The sequence below is a fragment of the Eublepharis macularius genome, chromosome 17 (genome assembly GCF_028583425.1).
Source record: "Eublepharis macularius isolate TG4126 chromosome 17, MPM_Emac_v1.0, whole genome shotgun sequence".
Taxonomy (NCBI): Eukaryota; Metazoa; Chordata; class Lepidosauria; order Squamata; family Eublepharidae; genus Eublepharis; species Eublepharis macularius.
The window spans coordinates 32214972-32234512 of record NC_072806.1 but is presented as its reverse complement, the minus strand read 5'-3'; the positions used below and the strand labels follow the sequence as shown (position 1 = coordinate 32234512).

Below are 19541 nucleotides of genomic sequence, written 5' to 3'. Positions count from 1 at the left end.
TTAAATTAACAGAATAAACATCCCCCTATATATTAATGATACACAGACACACAGACACAAGGCCAACTATGATACAATAACCTGGAATAAAATACAAATGCAAATTAATGTATTTTGTGCAGATTTTTAAAAAGGCCCTTTAAGTTATAAACAAGGAACTAAATAGAGCTGCTAAACAATCATTGCTTTAGCGGCACCCAGTGATTTTTTTAATGGCCCATTCATAAAAAAACCTTTTCTACAGAGACTAAGAAAATCTGCATCACTGTCTGACAAACTTAAAGGTTTTCTCAATGAAACTGATGTTCTTTGCCCCTGTTTAAAATTATCCTGCAAGGAAAATAGGTACCTAAGAAAAAGAAATTTCACTTAGGGTGAGAGAGCCCCCTAGCAGGCCATATGCCACAACTGCAACTCTGGCAATTTCTTTCACTCAAGGATTTTTACAGGTAAACATCAGAAAATGAATGGTGGATATTGGCTGATTCAGCACATGTTGGATAATACACTTTCAATGCACTTTATCAGTCGTTTGAGGTGGATTTTTTGTTCCGCACACAAAAAAATCCATTCTAAATGATCTATAAAGAGGATTGGAAGTGCATTATCCAACGTGTGCGGAATCACTCAATATCCAGTAATATGAAACACATTCCTCTGTTGGGAGGCAATGCTTAAAAGACATTTTCAGCCTCACATCAAATACAGACTATATTGCTATATGGGGGGTGGGGGGGAGATGTCTCACAGACATCCTGAGCCCTCTCAGGCATCTCTTAGAATGCAGATGTGTGCTAATTTTCACATGCAACCCCACATCCAACAATAAAAATAACAAATATAAGTTTACAGAAGACAAGTTAAATGAGAGGAGTCAGCAATGCATTGCACCACAGCAGGCAGGTCAATAGCCATTTGCCTCTTCATCTGTATCTAGCAACTAAGCATGACCAGGCAAAGGAGTTAAGAACTGATTATCTTTTAGGCTATTTGTCACAAACAACTAGAGCTGATGTGGCATATTGGTTAGGAACTAGAACAAAAGAGAAACCACATTTGTCCTCACGCAATCATGAAATTTGCCGGGTGACTAGCTCACAGGGCTGTTGTGAAGATATGAAAGTCAGGAGAACTATGTATGCCATCTGGAGTTCTTGGAAGAGTAAAAATGGGGTAAAAGTGAGATAGATATCTGGTTTCATTCTTAAGTATGTAGCAAAGACTGACTGATTTATTTCCTGACAAAGAAGTCAACATACAGAACATGTTCAGAGAAATAGGGAAAAAATTAGCTTGAGCAAGGATTTGGATGAAAAGATTCCTTTACAAGTTAGGGTTCAAACCCCGGTATGTGTATAGAACAAATTAAGATAACCAGACAGCTTAACCTGGGCAGACTGCATTTCCCATCACTTTTGAGTAATGCAGCCTGCAGACATCTCAGATAGAGACTGCATCAAGACAAGTGTAAGCAATGAAACTGATCAAGATGGATAGCCAGGTTAGTTCGTCTGTGGCAGTAGAAAAGAGCAAGAGTCCAGTAGCATCTGTAAGACAGACAAAATTTGTGGTAGGATATGAGCTTTTGAGAGTCACCGCTCACTTCTTCAGATATTTCAGAAGTGAGTTGTGACTCATGAAAGCTCATACCCTACCACAAATGTCGTTACTCTTATAGGTGCTACTGGAATCTTGCTCTTCCCAATGAAATTGAGAATTACTACAGCAACCAGGTACCAGCAGGAAAAAAGCTACATTATATTCTAGGGTTAACTGGGCTGAGGTCAGCTCAGCTCTGGAATTCATTCTCAAAACCATGGATGAACATTAAAATGTAACAAAATGCACTCTAAGCATGTATAGAATGTCTTTTCCCCAAAGCTGTCCAATTTCAGATTGTGCCCAATCACACAGCATTAATGATCAAATTTTCCAAGGTAGATAATGAATTTACTTGGTAGCAATGGACTCTAGCCCCACTCTGAAGTTCAACAACTTAACAGCTGCTATAACTTTGACAGGACATATTAGCAGCAATCATTAGATTAATTTTGTAAGAGAACCTCTCCCACTCCCAACACTGGCCAAATCCACACATACTCAGCATCCACTTATCTTGCGCAGTCATGGCAGTTGGGTTCATTCCGCTACCATGCTGTGCATCATCACATTCACCCTCCCAGTGCATCTTTGTGGCGCAATAAGTTCTCCACACGCCACTGAGTAAAGCGTTATAGTGGGCGGTTCCCTCCTCCGTCGTCAGCGTTGACAGCGCATGTCACTTCCTTTTTTTAAAAAAAAAAGTTAATTTTGTGCTATACCGATAGTCCAACTCTTATGTAGGCAGAGCCAGGGAAAAGCCAGAGTATTTCTAGGGGGGAACCAGGTTCCATTCAAAGCCGAGAGCGGAAATAAACTGATGGTAAGATAAAGAACCATCATGTGTTTCTTTTCCCGCGCAAACCACTGCTCACTGAAGTAGGTTTTGTGGTATACCGACCTTTCTTTATTGTGCAAATGCACTATGAAAGCCCCGGGCAAAAACAAATTTCCACCATTATCACGTGGTACGGAAAGGAGGTGCAATTGTGGCGCAGCGATGGCAGGGAACACGCGGAATGGGAAGTGTGCATCTGCTTGAACAGTGCTGTGGTTGCAAAAAAGGCGCGGAAACAAAAAGGAAGTGTGGATTCAGCCACTGCACTGTTATTTCAATGACTGTATAAAGCTCCTAGCATTTCAATAGGAGCATGGCATCTAGAAATGGCCCTTTCTGGTTGCCATACTTTACAAAACATCTCATTTTTAGAACTTCACAATTAAGCTCTTCTAGATTTTATTTTTAAGATTAGCCACATAAAGGGGCCTAATGGCCAGTTTTTACTCTTCCCATCAGTTTAAGCAAGGGAGAAGAGATTTTGAAAATCACTACCAGTTGCACACGTCTTAAACAGGGCAACGAAAACAGATCTGCAGAAGAAGCCTTACCAGTCTGACTTGTCCTCCTGAGTGCCTAAAAGTAAAGCATTGTATTGTGGGAACTTCCCTCTTTTGCAGAGATGGGAGAACAGAAGCTGTTGGATCCTGCAGCTTTTCCAGGTGGCCTTTGGGAGGGGCGGGTACCAGAAGACATGGCAGGCAGTTCTATCAACACCTCAGTTGAACTTTGAAATAGGAAAGTAATTGGGGCGGTTGGCATGATTATCTCCTTCAGGCATTCTTCTATGGAACTGGATATACCAGGGAACATACAGAGTAATGAAGCAACAGAATGATGGCTAGAGCATACATGGCCTACAACAGGCTATCATTCTTCTTAAAGCCAAATCAGTAACAGCAACTGAGGCAAAAACTCACTTTTCTGTCACCATTACATCTGCTCAGACCTGTTTAAAAAGTGATATGCACCTTGTTTCATGTAGGACAGGGTAAGAAGATGGTAGAAGCCTCAGCGCTGTATTGTATAATTTTTTTGTGAAGCACTTTGTACATAAAATTGCTTTTAATATAAAGTGGGCCCCAATATTAATAGTTACACCACACAATATAACTTCTTCACCAGATTGTCAAATTCTCTCTTGACAGCAGTTGTAGATCACCTTTCTCTTGATTCTTTATTTAGAAAATATAAGCATGAAAAAGTCTGTTCCAAACCTGCCCATTACCCTAGGCCATCTTGGTTTATTTTAGTATTTACCTGAGGGAGGGTGAATTATTGGATCCAGAAGGCTGAAAATTTCTTGAGAATGTGGCCCTAATTATTTGAAGGAAGTGGTTATGAGACCATTTCTGGGGGGAAACAAACTCTCTCTGGATCTCTTAAGTTGTGCCTGCTATGTGGCACCTTGGCCAGGTGCGCAAGAGAAAATGGTGGTGGTGAAACTCCAGGTATCTTTGACTGAAAATAAACCCATTTCAGGTGGGCTTCGGGCCCTGATTCAACATTGAACCCCCTCGGATAGTTCTAATGGACAATCTATACTAGGAGAGAAAAACGGAATTGCTACACTCTGTTGTTTCTCTTGGATCCATCATCAGCTTTTGATAATATTGACCATAATATCCTTTTGGACTGCCTGTCAGTTTTTGAAAGCTAAGGACACTCTTACTTTGAAGTCAGGTTTCACGTAGTCCTCAAGAGACCATAGCTCTGTACCCTACTAGTTGAGTTATGGGACTCTGTTGAGCGACAGGTTTTCCTCGTGTTTTAAAACATACACCGTTGGATAAAGTTGTCTGAGGGCCAAGCTACAAGTGACGAATGACACAGGTTGGACACTTGTCAGCTTCCCTCAAGTTTTGATGGGAAATGTAGGAATCCTGGTCTTGCAGCTTGGCTCTCTGACTGCTGTCCAATGGACTTTTCAACTGTCACTTGTCCAACATTCCACCAAGCTGCCTACATTTCCCATCAAAACTTGAGGGAAGCTGACAAGTGTCCAACCTGTGTGATTCGTCACTTGTAGTTTGGCCCTCAGACTCTAGAGCAAGACATCATTAGCATACTAATTACACCCAGTTCTATTTATTCCTCCTTTTATCTGAGTCAGACAGAGGAATGGGTGTGCTGAACAGCTTTAGGTGGAACAAGATGGGCTGGATGAGAGTGAATAAACTGAAGATTAATCCAGACAAGACAGAAATGCTGTCAGTCAGGGGTTCAAACCATGATGATGATCTATCAACAATTCTGGAACCAGGTGACACTCCCCTTTAAAGCAGGAGGCTCAAAGCTTGGGTTGCTTCTGGATATTGTCTTATGTCATAACCAGCTGACATCTGTGGCTTGAAGTACTTCTTTCTAAATTTGGCAGGCAGGCCAGCTGCACCCTCTTTGACAAACCGTGAGCTGGCTACAGTTGCCCATGCTCTGATTACTGTAACGTGCTCGACGTGCAGTTGCCTTTTGATATCTCTTGAAAACTACAGCTGGTCCAAAATACTGTGTCAAGAGCACTGATGGAGCATGCCATAGTGACATCATCATCCTTGTGTTAAAAGGGCTGCATAGTTACTGGTTTATTTCTGGAGACACAGCAAAGTGTTGGTTTTGACCTTTAAAGTCCTACACAATCTGGGTCTATAGTAGCTGAAGGACTGCTTACTCCTGTACAAAACTGTCCTTCCATTACGATGGTATGCAGAGGCCCCTCTCTGGGTGCCTCCATCTTCTGAATTTAAGCAAGTGGAAATGAAGCTAGGGCCTTCTTGGTGGTGGCCCCATAGATCTGTCCCCTTTAAGATCACTCATCACCTTCTTTTTCTTTGTTTAGATTTAACTTGGTCTTGGTACTGACCTATAAGGCCCTGTGCAGACTGGGGCCAGCGTACCTGAAGGACCCTCTCTCCCCATATATTCCCCAGAGGACCCTCCGATCGGGAGGAAAGCAATTGTTAGCAGTTCCTGGCTCCAAGGAGGCCCGCCTGGCCTTGACTAGAGCCAGGGCTTTCTCAGTCCTGGCACCTACCTGGTGGAACGCTCTGTCTACCGAGACCAGGGCCCGGCAGGATCTATCATCTTTCTGCCGGGCCTGTAAGACAGAGTTGTTCTGCCAGGCTTATGGCTGAGGCCAGGCCTCCACTGGCTGGAGGATACAACATCTACCCCCCTCCCTGTGAAAGCTGCCCACCTCTGTCCTTAAGCTGCTGCTATATTCAGTTGTACTGTTGTATTATTTGTTATTAATTGTATTTCTGCTATCAGGAAAAAGAGTGCTGCTATTTTTGTATGGTATTTTTGTATGATGTTTTTAAATGTTTTAATATGAAATGTTTTAAACGTTCTTAATGTTGTTATCCGCCCTAAGCCTGCTCGCGGGGAAGGCGGAATACAAATATGATATAAATAAAATAAAATAAATAAAATAAACTAAGAGGGCACTACTTATAGTTTTTACACCACATAATGTATTTGTATTACTTTTTTTGGCAAGAGAAATTTTGAAAAGTTTTAAAGTCTTTACAAATCTTCTCTTGCCTTTATATGCCATCTTGAATTTGTAACTGGAAAAGAGCAAGTTAAAAATTCCTAGTGAATAAAACGTAAAATGCCACATTTCCTGAGGATTTCCTTCACCTTCAGCGCATATAGAATTAATAACTTGGTGTCCAGGGCTCAGTTTGAAAAACTAACAGTGCAGAAACCATCATGTTTAAATAAATAATTTCAAGGCTCTCTATTCCATCGGTCATTTATTTACACATAAATGACTTTTGCTCACCATTCTGCAAGGTTTCAGAACTTACATGAATGCTGTGTTGTGTAGCTGTTATACAAATCATCTCTCTTTCCTCATATAAACACACACAATATGGGATTGTTATGGGTTTGCAGCAGAGCAACCCCTCATGGTTTCTTTCCCTGATCTCCCCTTCATTTTGATCCACAGATATTTTTTTAAAAGCCAGAATCTGCCTTCAGTATTACTCTACCTACCACTCTCAGCATGTTTTGGCACATATAACATCATTTCAAAATTGGGACCTTCACGTACATTGGTTTCACTAAATCAGAGCAATGATTACTTTCAAAATCCCAGCAGTTAGTAATCAAAATCCATCATACATTTCAGGGCAATGCTGAGGGGAAGGAGAAAAAAAAATAACTTCCAATGTTTGAGGTCCAAGAACTCCTATTGTACCACAGCCTTTAGTATTCCTCGGACAACCTTGTAACTCATCAACTGCTGGTTTTCTTTCGGAGGAAAGCAGGGCCCCCGTTCCGTAACGTAAGCGTATGGAAATCGAAGGACCCACAGTCCGTCAGGAGGAAGAGTTATCTCTTGCTTCTCAGGATAAAATACAGGGCAAGGAGGTGGCCCTGGTTGGACCTGGAAAGGGAGCAGGGTGGAAAGAAAAGCAAGCAGAAAACAGTTTCAGTGACTTCAACAGGTGAATTTAACAAACCTATTTTAATTCCCCCCCTCCCCCAGACAGGATTACACATACAAAAACTGAGTCAGTTTGGTGTAGTGGTTAAGAGCAGCTGGACTCTAATCCGGAGAACTGGGTATGATTCCCCGCTCCTTCACTTGAAGCCAGCTGGGTGACTTTAGGTCAATCACAGCTTCTCGGAGCTCTCTCAGCCCCACCCACTGAATAATAATAATAGACTTTGTAAACCGCTCTAAATGGATGTTAAGTTGTCCTGAAGGGTGGTATATAAATTGAATGTTGTTGTTACCATCACCTAAAAACAAGAAGCTGCCTTATGCCACCTAGATCCATGGCACAGTAATGTCGAGACTAGACTACTGTAATGCACTCTACAATGGTCTCCCGTCAAAGTTAACTCAAAGATTTCAGTTGGTGCAGAACCCTACAGCTCATTTACTTTCAGAAGCTGGACGGAGCATTCATATCACTTCCATCCTGCAGTCACTTCACTGGCTTCCCCCTGGCACAATTCAAGGTCACGACTGTCACATTCAAAGCCCTTCCTAGCCTTGGTTCCTCGTATCTGTGCGACCACCTCCCCCCCCCCTATATTCCGCCATGGCAGCCTTGCTCACTTGAACAGCGTCTTCTGAAGGTAGTACCCTAAAGCTGGGCAAAAGCATATGTACTTTCTCTATGGAAGCCCCCACCAGGTCTGAAGTGGTCAGAAAAGCCCCCACTCTCCTGGCTTTCTGCAAATTACGCAAAACTAAATTATTCAGGAGGGCTGATGCAGATATGCACCTATTAGCGAGTTTCCACACTGCGAAACATGCCATGGAAATGAATTATGCTTTGTTTCAGATAGATTTCATCTCTATGCTTGGCTTTATACTTGTTTTAAAAACTTACTGCCACCATTCCCTATTGTATCTGTTTCACTGAATGTCCTAACTGTTGTTCATTATTGTACTTTGCTCAGTGAATATCCTAGTTGTCAATTATATTGTATTAGTAAGAGTCCGTTGTAAAAATGAATACAACAGGCTCTAGCAGCAGGGCCATGGGAGGGCCGCACCAGCATACCCCTCCCAAGCCCCCGTGGAAGCGGTGGGAAGGCTGCAAAGGGGGGTGGCTCCCCTGTGCTTTGCCTCCTTGCCAGCAGGCCTCTGAGAGGCCGTGGAGCCAGCGGGGAGTCCACACATAAGGGCTCCCCTGCGCTTTGCCGCCCTGCTGGCAGGCCTCTAAGGGGCCACAGAGCGCCAAGCTCTGCAGCCCCTCAGAGGCCTGCCGCCGCCTCACTTTTTTTTCCTGGCGCAGGCGCACCAGGCTAAGAAGTAAGTCGTTGGGAACAGTCACTTGCACTGTTGTAATCTACCTTGGATCTTAGTGAGAAAGAAAGAAAGAAAGAAAGAAAGAAAGAAAGAAAGAAAGAAAGAAAGAAAGAAAGAAAGAAAGAAAGAAAGAAAGAAAGAAAGAAAGAAAGAAAGAAAGAAAGAAAGAAAGAAAGAAAGAAAGAAAGAAAGAAAGAAAGAAAGGTCTACTTCCCATGTTAATACTTATGCTTTGCCTAAGTTTTGATTTCAGATTTCTGGTTGGTTCCAGCTTTCTACAATACAGTTCCTACTGCACTGTTTATTGGATGTCCCATCCTGTTGATTGCATTGACTTACTCTGTGTCATCTGTTTTGAGTCCCAGTGAGAAAGGCAGACCATAATTAACATAAATAAATTCTGGTGTCTTTGTCCAATGGCTTTCAAGCTGTTTGTCTTCAGGGATCCCTTTTCACACTGACTGGTTTGCGAAGTAAACCCTGCATGTCTGCCGTGGAATCCTAGCGCATGGGAGAAGGTTCTGGGGCAACTGTAGTGTACCAATTCAGTTTGTTATCTTATATATTTTTATCCCACCCTTTCTCCAAGGAAATCAGGAACACCTGAGCATTTCCATGGAACAGTCTAAAAATCAGTGTCTTTAACAAGATCGTTTTATCTCTTAGGGCCATACGCCATACTTTCGCGTACCCATGCCCATAGTCTTTCCATAATAGCATACCTTACCTGGGGGCTCAGTATTATCTGGAGTGGAGCATCGGGAACTACAACAAAAAGTCTCATCAGCTGAGCATAGTGTGGTTTCAGTCCTCGCCCTGGATTGGATGACAAGATGTACAAAGGCATATCCGAGTTGAGAGCTTTGATAGCCGATTCTTTCGGTCCCCCTCCCATCACCTTCATGACTTTCTCCGGCCCGGAACACATGAACCTTCGGCCGCGAGCGTCTTCATACTCAAACCCCACAAAGGCACGGGCCACATCATCCCGACGCCTTCCTCTTCCCATGACGACGGCGCTTCTCTTCCCAGGAATGGCTTTGTTAGGAGCCGGCCAGGAATTAGTATCCAGGTCTCCTTCCTCTTCAGTCCTTGTTCGGATCACAATGTCCCAAGGCATTAAGTAGTTTGTTCCCAGGATGAAGCCCTGTTGATCTAAGCCAGTGTGGAAGTTGTAAGCCTTGGCAGGGCCGAGTTTCACCAGCGACCAGCTGGAAAATTTGGGCAGAAGACCCTTAGGACAATTGGAATGGAGCATACCAGGGAGATACTCAACTGTAGACGCCTGACGGTCTACCAAGCTGGGCCTCTTTTCCCCTTTGGATTCTGCGGCCTGCCCGTGAGCCTCTGTGTTGTCCCCTCCACCTTGTGGATCTGCAGGGTAGGTACCCAAACTGTCCGTGGACTGACCCAAGCTGAGAGCTAAACTCAAGCTGGTGCTTTCACCCTGAGTTTGTGGCTCCTTCTCCTTCAGTTTTTCCACTTCTCCTTCCACAGGGCTGGCCGATGATTCGTTCTTGGCAGGTGCCGGGTCTGGTGTACTTGGCTGAAATATGGGGAAGTTGATATGATCCAGTTTCCCGCAACATTTCTCTTCCAGTAACTGAAAGGAGGTGATTGAGGGGGAGAAGAAGAGGAGGTAATATGTTAAAATTTTCACATTCCAAACAGTATGAAGATCCTCCCAACACAGCTGGACAACTGAAGTCTACATTCCTTTGTCTCCTCCAAACAGTATTCTGTTTGCCGTTTAAAACACCCATTGAAAGTTCCCCTCTTTATCTTTCCATTCTCAGACGGATCTCTACCTGGTAATTGATTTCCCCCCCCTCTCATTCCTACAAGAGCACTGTGAAGCCAGTTAGGCTTGGAGACTACAATTCAGCCAAGATCACCCAGTAAGTGTTATGGTTGAGCAGGGATTCGAATCTGGTCTCCATGCAATGCTGTCCAATAAAGACCACTCGCTCCCTCGTGCATCTGTCCAGCAGGGCATGAATTTTGATTTTGTTTTATAGCTCCTAGCTGAGAAAATAAACCACCTGGCCCAACAGATTGGCAACAAAGCCCTGGACTAGCTATGTCATTGGGAAATTTTACATGGGAGGAAAACACTTGGCATGTCCTGGAAGCAGGCCACTGTGCTTCCTTTCCCGACACTCTAGCGACCGGTTCCTAGGCTGATTTGAGGACTGTCTCTTCAAACTAGCTAAAAGCCAATTGTTAGCAGCCACAGCAGCTTCTATGACTGACTACCTCTCAACTGGATACTGAAGTCACTATAAATTACTGCAGCCGAACTTTGACAGCCACATGTTGGGTGTCGTGGCCCAGTCTGAGCTCAGTGAGCATGAGGAATCCTCAGGAGGAGAGGAGCCTTGTGTAGCCAGCCAGGACTTCTCAGGAGAAGAGGAGCTCTGTGTAGCCTGCCCTGACTCAGCAGAAAGCAGTGATCAGGAACCACACATGCTGGCTAATCAGAGTTCACGGCCAGCAGCTGAGGCAGAGCCACCAACACTCTCCAGCCCCAACACCTCCGGGGAAGCCCAGCCAGGGACTTCCACCGCCCCCCCCCCCAGGTTCTCCCACGCCCAAAGAGTGCCGCAGACAAAGCCAGAAGCTGCAAGAAAGACGGCGCAGTGCTCACTTTCTGAGCCGATGCCAGCTGCTGGAGAGTGAAGAGTAGCATCAGGATGGAGCCCCAGCAGCTGGCCGCAAACTACACCTGGCTATAAAAGCATGTGGAAGAATTGCCAGGTGTGGAAGCAACATGTTGACTACCTGTGACCACCTCCGTGAACCCTGCACCTTGCTCTTGCCTGGACGCTCTCGTGCTCCGACCCCAGACTGGACTTGACCTAGTGTTTGGATTCTGGACACACCCCTGGCATTTACCTCGTGCTTGGACTGTGGACCGGACCTGGATTTGAACCTGGAACTCCCCCTGGGCTTCATGTGAGTGCTTGGGCTTTGGACTATCTGCTTGGGCGAGCCCAGCCCACGACAGTGGGGGTTCAATAGCTCTTGTAAGCTATAGCCTCAAAGCAGCCATTCACCAAGTATTTGAGTCTCCTCTGGGCACGAGTGATAAACAACAGAATCCAGAGGAAAACAAGAACCACAAAACACAGCACAAAACGTCTACTGGAGACTGCCCTCTTCCTTGTAGAACTCACTCTTCTCTTAGAACAAAAATTAAGATGTTTCTGGAGACACGTGGAAACCTGGAGACATTTTATACCACACATGGCTCAACTGGAGGGGGAATACAGGTGACCAGATTACTGCTTGGGAAATGGGGACGGGGGCTTCTTGTTCCTTAACTGCATGCTAAAGATCATTCTTCCCAAATTACTCTGTGCTGCCTCAATCTGGATCAAAGGACCTCTGGACCATCTTGATAAGCTTCAGCAAACTTTCTTAAGATTCTTTCTCTTCCTCCCAGCTCTAGTGCGACTAGAACTTGGACTCCCTCAAATGTCAACATTAGTACGGTATCATGCCATTAAATTCAGATCATCGCTCCGTGAACCCAACACTTTACCATCTCTACTGAAACCAGTAATAGCTGATGCTTCTGGTTCAAAACTTGGCTTAGCCCAATGGATTCAAAGCTTGCTACATTCAACCCAAGCTTGAGTCATAGGGTTTCACTGAAAAAATCTTTGCAAGATGTATGAAACCATATTTTAAAAAGACGGCTATGTTCAAATTCAAAGCTGATTGGAAATGCTCCTCTATTTATTTTCATCTATCCTATCAGAAAATGTTTGAACTGGCTAAATATTTCTTCTATTTAACAGTTCCAAAATATTGACGCTCTTTCATGTTACTCAGATTCAATGTGTTACCTTCCGCTGAGATGATGAGCCATTTCAGTAGAATTCCCCCTGAGAAGCGCTATTATATTCATTGTACGGATCAAGTTGATTCAGTTGCCCATATCCTTTTTAGCTGCCCCATTACAATTTAGTTCACAATCAATATATTACTACCAGGACTGAACGTCTGCAGAATATTTCTGAACAACAGGAATTAAAGATCTTGCTGTCAGGCAAGATAAAAATATGTACATATGATCAAGCCATATTTATCCATGGAGTTATAGACTACTGATAAAATACTTCACGTATAACTTGTAGACTGTTAAGTTACAGATAAAGGAAAAGGTTGACTTGTTAAAAGTACACACATACCACCCAACCCCTCACTATACATTCAAATGTAACATCAGAGATATATTAGGGTTAAGGCTGCCAGCTTCCAGGTTGGGCCTGAAGACCTCCCAGAATCACAACTGATCTCCAGACAACAGAGATCAGTTCCCCTGGAGAAAACGGCTGCTTTGGAGGGTGGACTCTATAGCATTATTCCCTGCTGAGGTCTCTCCCCTCCCCAAACCCTAACCCGTTCCACACTCCACCCCCCCAAATCTCCAGGAATTTCCTAACCCAGAGTTGGCAACCCTAACTAGGGTACAACTTCTTTCTGGAAAAGAAATGCCAATGTGCCTAACATAAAAATTAAAATGCCAGACTATAAATGGATAAATAATCTTTCAAAGCACATGAACTCCACGTGGCATCATGGAATCCGAAGAAGACACAACAGACCCAGATGCCAGCTCTGCCCCTATATCTACCCAGGGAATACAATTACAGGACCCAATGGCGTCAACTACACTGTCTCTGGCTCTTACAACTGCTCATCCTCCAATGTGATATCTGCCCTCATGTGCCAACTACGTCCATCTGCTCTGTACATTGGACAAACCCGCCAACCTCTGCGCAAAAGAATAAATGGAAAAACTCCTCTGCAAGAGGACACAGGATTTCTCACAGAGATTTATGCAGCCATGAACCTCTAGCAGCCTGGGAGAAGACTTCTTCTCTCACAACACCAGCCATGGATTACTATATATAACCATCCAACCATGTGCAAAAGGATGCGGGGAAAACTCACCACCCAATAGAGGCCCAACATCCTTTAACACACATCAGCAAGCACAGCTGAAAAGACTGTGTATTTTTTGTAATGCAGATAACCAAGCTGCCCTGTAGTTGGATGCAGAGTTTATTGTCTATAGCCATAGGCCATCACAAATTTTCCAAACATCACATTGACTAATAAACAGTTAACTTCCATCCCAGTAGTTAAAATAGACACCTATGATGGTACAAGGCAGTAGTCGGCATTGGCTGAGAGCCTTTCCTGGACTGAAAAGTAAAAACAGCCATATCTCGGGGTGCCTTTTACCACCTTTAACTAGTTAGCCAGTTGCAGCCTCCTTTCCGAGGCCTGCTGTAGTGATTCCTCCTTCCTGCTCTCTGTTTTAATGGTTGTTTTCATGTTTTCATATGTATATTTTCGCTTGGTTTTAACTGTTTTAATTATTTATTTTCATTTAATTTTAATGGTTTTTATGATTTGTTTTTATTTTATTTTACTTATTAGCTGTCTTGGTGGCCCTGACAAGGGCAGAAAAGCAGGGTTTTGTAAATAAATATTCATCTAACACTATATTGAAGCACTGAGTAAATAAATAAACAGCCACATTTATTTGAAAAGAGATGGTGACTCAGCATCCCAATCAAAGAACTGAGAAGTCAGTAAGCGGATTACCTGGTAGAAATCATAATTCGCCGTTTTTATGTCAAAGGGATCATCTCTTGGTGCCTGTTTCCTCCCACAGTTGCAGGCACCAGTGGAGCGAGCGCGGCTGTTGTGGTACAACACTGGCGGATTCCTATCCGGTTCAGGTTTTTCCCCTTTGAAGTGAAGCCAACGAAAAATGCATTTGTTATACCCCATTGGAGCAGCAGAAAGTTCATTTGACTGCTTCTCTTGTCTTACACTGAATGGAATCCACCAACCTGAGAACTGTAACCTTCCTCTCTTTCTACCATTTTAAAAAGCAGGTTTCTAGTCCACAGTGAAAACATGGCAATCATCTAGCAAAACCCAGAATATTTCTACAGGAAACTACCCAAGACCCTCAGGCAAGTATTTGTGGCCACAGGTTTTTTTAAAAAATTGTATTATCCCCAGTATTTTGTACTCATCCATGAGTTAAGACAAGTCAGGTTAAAAATCCAATGGGTAATGTGAGTTGGGAGTGAACAGAAAAATGAAATTTGACCTATATGCTCAACCACCTAGGTTGTACGACAAGGTATGCATCTGATGAAGTGAGCTTTGACTCTCAAAAGCTGATGTGGGCATAAATTTTGTTAGTTAGGTGCCACTGGACTCCTATTTTCTTTTGCTGCTTCAGGCCAACACGGCTATCCATCTGGACGACATTAACAGTGCAATCCTATGGAGAGTTACTCCAGTCTAAGCCCATTGAAGTCAATGGTCTTAGACTGGAGTAACTCTCCATAGGATTGCACTGTAAGTTGTCAAGAGTTTAGCAGACATCGGCTGTATAGTTTCCTACACAATGATGTGGCTCATAAACTAGATTTGCCGGTAGAGGCCCAATGTAAAAAAAAAAAATTCTCCAAAATGTTGACATATATATAAAAAGGAGCGGGAGAGACAGACATAAATATTTCCTATGCTTACCTGATTTAGGGAGTAAGTGAAATTTATGCACGCAGTGCTGGTCAGTGAGACTCCTCTCTTCGCACAGCTGGTGTCCATTGCTCCAAAACTTGTAGCAGTCTTCGTGGAGTTGCAAAGCGTATTTGTGAAAAGCCGGTCCCCGGGCATGCTGGCTGTACACCCGCAAGGCCTGAGCCAGCTGGTTCTTATGAACCGTCATGGTGTAATTATGCGGAAGGTTGGACTGGTATGCACTGTGGGCCATCGGCAAGGCCTTTTGGCAGCGGTTCTCCGAGAACTTGGTGTCTATATCCAAGTACCCTTCCAAGACTTTGATGCTCCCCAGAATCTTGGAAGTCAGCTCCCCAGCGAGAGAAGAAGAATCGTTGTCTTTGCCTTCGATGGCGACTTCATACAATTTAAGCGCAGTGGCCACCCACTTTTGGTAAGTAGGAAGTTCAAAGTGGGACGGTTGGGGGTTCCTGCCCACACTATCGTCAAAGCCCTTCTTGCCGAGGACGAGCTCGACGTGCTGGAAAAGGAACTCCTTCAAGGTGCAGTCCACCAGCTGGCCCGAAGAACTGCAGCTGCTACTCTCCACGTGGAACGACAGCTGCTGCTGCCCGTGCCTCATCATGTGGTATCTCCTGGGCCCGGCCAAGGTGGGCGTCAACAAGGACTCTGCCTCTCGAGTCGTGCAGTTGCTCCGGAGCTGATCCAGCAAGACGGCAATGGGGTCATCACCCTCTTGAGCACCGCCGGCCACAATGTATACGAACGCTTGGTTGGCCGGGACAGTGAAGAGGCAGTTGATGCTCTGGTTCGTCAGCACCCGGCTCTTGCGGAAGATGCGATAGATCTGGTCCTCCAGAGCGTGCTGGAGCCTTCTCTTGGGAGAGTGCTTCTTCGGGGGAGGCTTCTCCAGATGCCCACAGAGCTCCTGACCCCTGCCTGGAGGGGGGTCCACTTTGAGCACCCCGTTGAGTTGGAAGAGGAAGAGCAGCCGGGGTGGGCAAGGCCTGCAGTTGAGCTTCCAGTCCTTGCCGACAGGACAGTCCTTTATGGCGGTCTTCAGGGAGGGCAGCACCTTCTGCCGCAACCCATCCAGGGCGCGGAAAACCCGGTCGTAGGTGATGTCGAAGGAACAGGTGGGGTGCACCATCAGGAGGATGTGACAGACGGAGAAGAGGTAGAGCAGGCTCAGGCAGTGCAGTTTCTCCTGGTGCTTCCAGAACTCGTGGGCCTCTGCGTGGGGCAGCGGGGAGCCACCCGGGGCAGGATGCCCCCCGAGGCCCCCGGGCAGGCGGCCGTCCCCCATGGCCTCCAGGTCCCTGCATGCCTGCAAGAGCTGGCGGCTGTCACAAATGGAGGTGAGCACCAGGTACAGCACCTTGCACTCCTGGCTGTAGTAAGCCTGCAAGAGGTTGTAGTCCCCTTGCAAAGAGGAAGAGGAGGAGGAGGAAGAAGAGGAGGAGGAGGAGGAGGAGGAGGAAGGAGGAGGGGAATCAGCGGGCAGCTCTACTCCTTCCCTGGCCGCTGCCCTGGCCTCGCTCTCCCGCTGGAAGAGAGGGAACACCTGCCTGTCGCACACCGTGTTCACCAAGGCCGCCTTCTCGGAGCCCAGCTGCAAGGCCGTCTTCCCGAAGATGCCCACCACGCACACCTCCTCATCCTCCGACGGGGCGGCCGCGCCGGGCCCGCTGCTGCCGGGCGCGGGGGCGATGCCGGCGCCGCTCCCCTTCGCCCCGGCCAGCAGCAGTTCGTGCAGGTTCACGGGGCTGTGCACGGGCGTGGCGCCCACCATCCTCGCCGGCGGGCAAAGGCGCTCCCGCCGCGACCGCGATGCGCTTGCCTGGCGCGCTCCGCCAACACCGAGTTCCTAGGCTGGGAGGCAGGATACGGCTGCGCACGCGCGGGGAAGAACGCGAGCGCGGCGGCCAATCAGGCCCCGCGCGCTGGAAGCAAAAGGCTACATTTTCACTCGCGGGGGCGGTCCTAGGACCGCGCGTGCTCAGTCGGGTATGCGGAGGCGGCTGGTCTTTCTTCCGCCCTTCTTCTGCCCACAGTCCTCTGAATGATCCACGTGGTTGACTTACTTTGTTAAGCTAAAGGAGAGGAACGCATGGGAGTTTGTGTTGTATGTAAAACTACTTGACAGGCATGCACATGTTTGCCATGCTCTGTATGTTGTGTTCAGAAACGTCAGTCGGGGCAGAATGTTGCAGCCAGGTTGTTGTTGGCTGGAGTGAGTTGTAGGAACCATATTACTTTTCTCAGTTTATTTTAAGACCAATTCCAGATGCTTTAAGCCATATATGTTCTGTGATCAGCATACCTTAAAGACCATCTATTCCCATATGAACCTACCAGACCACTATGGTTATTTTTGGAGGCCCGGCTTCTGGTGGCCCCACCTCCTTAGATTAGAAAGGGGCAACCAAGGAGCAGGCCTTCTTGGTTGTGTTAGGGTACTAAAGCTCTGGCACTGTCTCGTCTGGGATACTTGGCTGTGCCCTTTGCTTGCTGTCTTCTGTTAGCAGATGATGGCTTTCTTTCTTTCTTTCTTTCTTTCTTTCTTTCTTTCTTTCTTTCTTTCTTTCTTTCTTTCTTTCTTTCTTTCTTTCTTTCTTTCTTTCTTTCTTTCTTTGATTTGCCTTCCTGTCCAATAGTTTTAATTGGTTTTATGTATTTCTGTCTATTTTAGTTCTTGGTTTAGTTGTTTAAATATGTTCTTCTCTGTGTTTGGTTTTAAAATGTGATTTTACTGTCTGTTTTCATTTGCCTCCTTGACGGCCTTGTGAGGGTAGAAACAAGCATACATTTTGTAAATTAAATAACATTTTAATGTATATATTAAATATTAATATTATATGTTGATTCCTTATATATTATATCAAAATTATAAATCTATCTTAATGTATTTAATTGGGTGTCCGAATGTGTGTATAGTTGTGTGTTAACTGTATACACATACACTAACACATACAGGTTCAATTGCTATATGTAATAGTAAAGTGGCTAGCAAGCCATTGTGCCAATGGGGAAAGCAGCTCAATAGGAGTCAAAACAACCCCCCCCCCATACAAGAAGGGTTTTACCAGGGGTGCAGATTCTGTGGGTTGTGGGGAGCAAACATAGAGGAGTGTTGGAATCAAACCTGGAAAAGCTAAGGTCATTTCCGCACTTCCTAACATCGCACAACACTCACATAACGAGGGCATCTTCACGGAGCAATTTCTGACGTCACACCACGATACCATTTCCATGGTGCAATGATGTTAGACATCATGCCGTGAAGATGCCCTCGTTATGTGAGTGTTGTCTGATGTTAGGATGTGCGGAAACAACCTAAGATTCAAAAAGACAGGGCTCAATGAAATCCTGCGCCAAGTCATAGTTGACTTATGGCCAGGGCCGGATCGAGGGGGGGCAGGGGGGTAGTCTGCCTCTGGTGCCACCAAGGAGGGGGTGCCGGGAGCAGCTGCCAGCGGGTGCAGGCAGCAGCGCGGGCAGCCTCGCAGCCCCCTGTGCTGCCTTTCGCCTGCGCTGCAGGGCAAGGGGTGCATGGCAAGCTGGCTGCCCCCTGTCCTGTGGGGCAGGCAAAAGCAGTGCGGAGGGCTGTGAGGCCACCCGCACTATTCGCCTGTGGGGAGGTGAATGGAGCGGGCGGCTTCCCAGCCCCGCACGCTGCCTCTGTTCCGCCCTGCGTGATGATGTCACCGAAGTGACGTCATCACGCAGCGCGCACAAGCTGTGCGTGCGAGGTGGCCGGCCGAGGGATGCCTCAGGCGTGGGCAACCCTAGATCCGGCGCTGCTTATGGCGACCCCTGGTGGAGTTTTCATGGCAAGACACTAACAGAGATGGTTTGCCATTGCCTGTCTCTGCAACCACGGTCTTTGTGGGAGGTCTCCCATCCAATTACTAACCAAGGCTGACCCTGCTGAGCTTCTGCAATCTGACAAGATCAGGATCTCCTGGCCTATCTAGGTCAGGGTTAATAATTGTCCAGCTAACTACAATATTAACTAGAGCAAATACAGTCAAATAGATACTTCTTAGCTTCTTCAGCACAGAATATACTTCTTCTCATTGGTGCTATAATGATAATAATATTTGATTTAAATACCGCCCTTCAAGACAACTTAATGCCCATTCAGAGTGGTTTACAAAGTATGTTATTATTATCAGGGGTCATTTCGTAGAAAAAGAGCTGGAGGAACTCATTAGAATAACTCATTAGTATATGCCACACCCCTTGACATCACTGGAAGTGTCATTAGCATGAGTGATTTGCATATGCCACACCCCCTGACATCACCTATCCTGGCTGTTTTGGACCCAGTCCTGGCCATTCAGGGCCAAAATTGGGCCCAAAATGGCAAAAAGAGGCTGAAAATGGCTGAAAAAGGGCCCAAAATGGTCAGGATCAGGCCGCTACTGATCAGGAGAGCGATCCACCACCTGTCAGGCCCGACCTGGGCCGTTATGGCCCCAATCCAGGCCAAAACGGGCCCAAAATGGCTGAGAGTCAGGTGGGTGGGGCCACCTGTCATGTGACCTCTTTGGGGAACTGCCGGAACAGTGTTCCTGCACGTTCCCCCTCAAAATGAACCCTGCATGTTGCAAATTACCTGGGGACACTCAAGTGCAGGATTTAGAATGTGTTCTTCAATTCACGTGCAGGCTGTCTCTTGCTGGGCACGCGAGCAGGCTGCTTCAACGGGAGCTCCTTTTGTGTGATTGCATTTAGAAGTGAGTACAAACGCCCGAATCGGGAGGGCAG

At 46.0% G+C, this 19541-nt stretch overlaps 1 protein-coding gene across 1 annotated transcript; it reads right to left on the bottom strand.

Moving 5' to 3' along the window:
- Positions 1–6177: 6177 nt before the first annotated feature.
- SMG8 (SMG8 nonsense mediated mRNA decay factor) lies at positions 6178–16613 on the bottom strand. The gene is made up of 4 exons (XM_055000994.1): positions 14778–16613; positions 13833–13978; positions 8938–9813; positions 6178–6830 (listed from the first exon to the last, which is right to left on the bottom strand). Exons 1-4 carry the CDS (start codon positions 16558–16560, stop codon positions 6633–6635), a joined length of 3003 nt encoding a protein of 1000 aa, XP_054856969.1. The 5' UTR covers positions 16561–16613; the 3' UTR covers positions 6178–6632.
- Positions 16614–19541: the final 2928 nt, after the last annotated feature.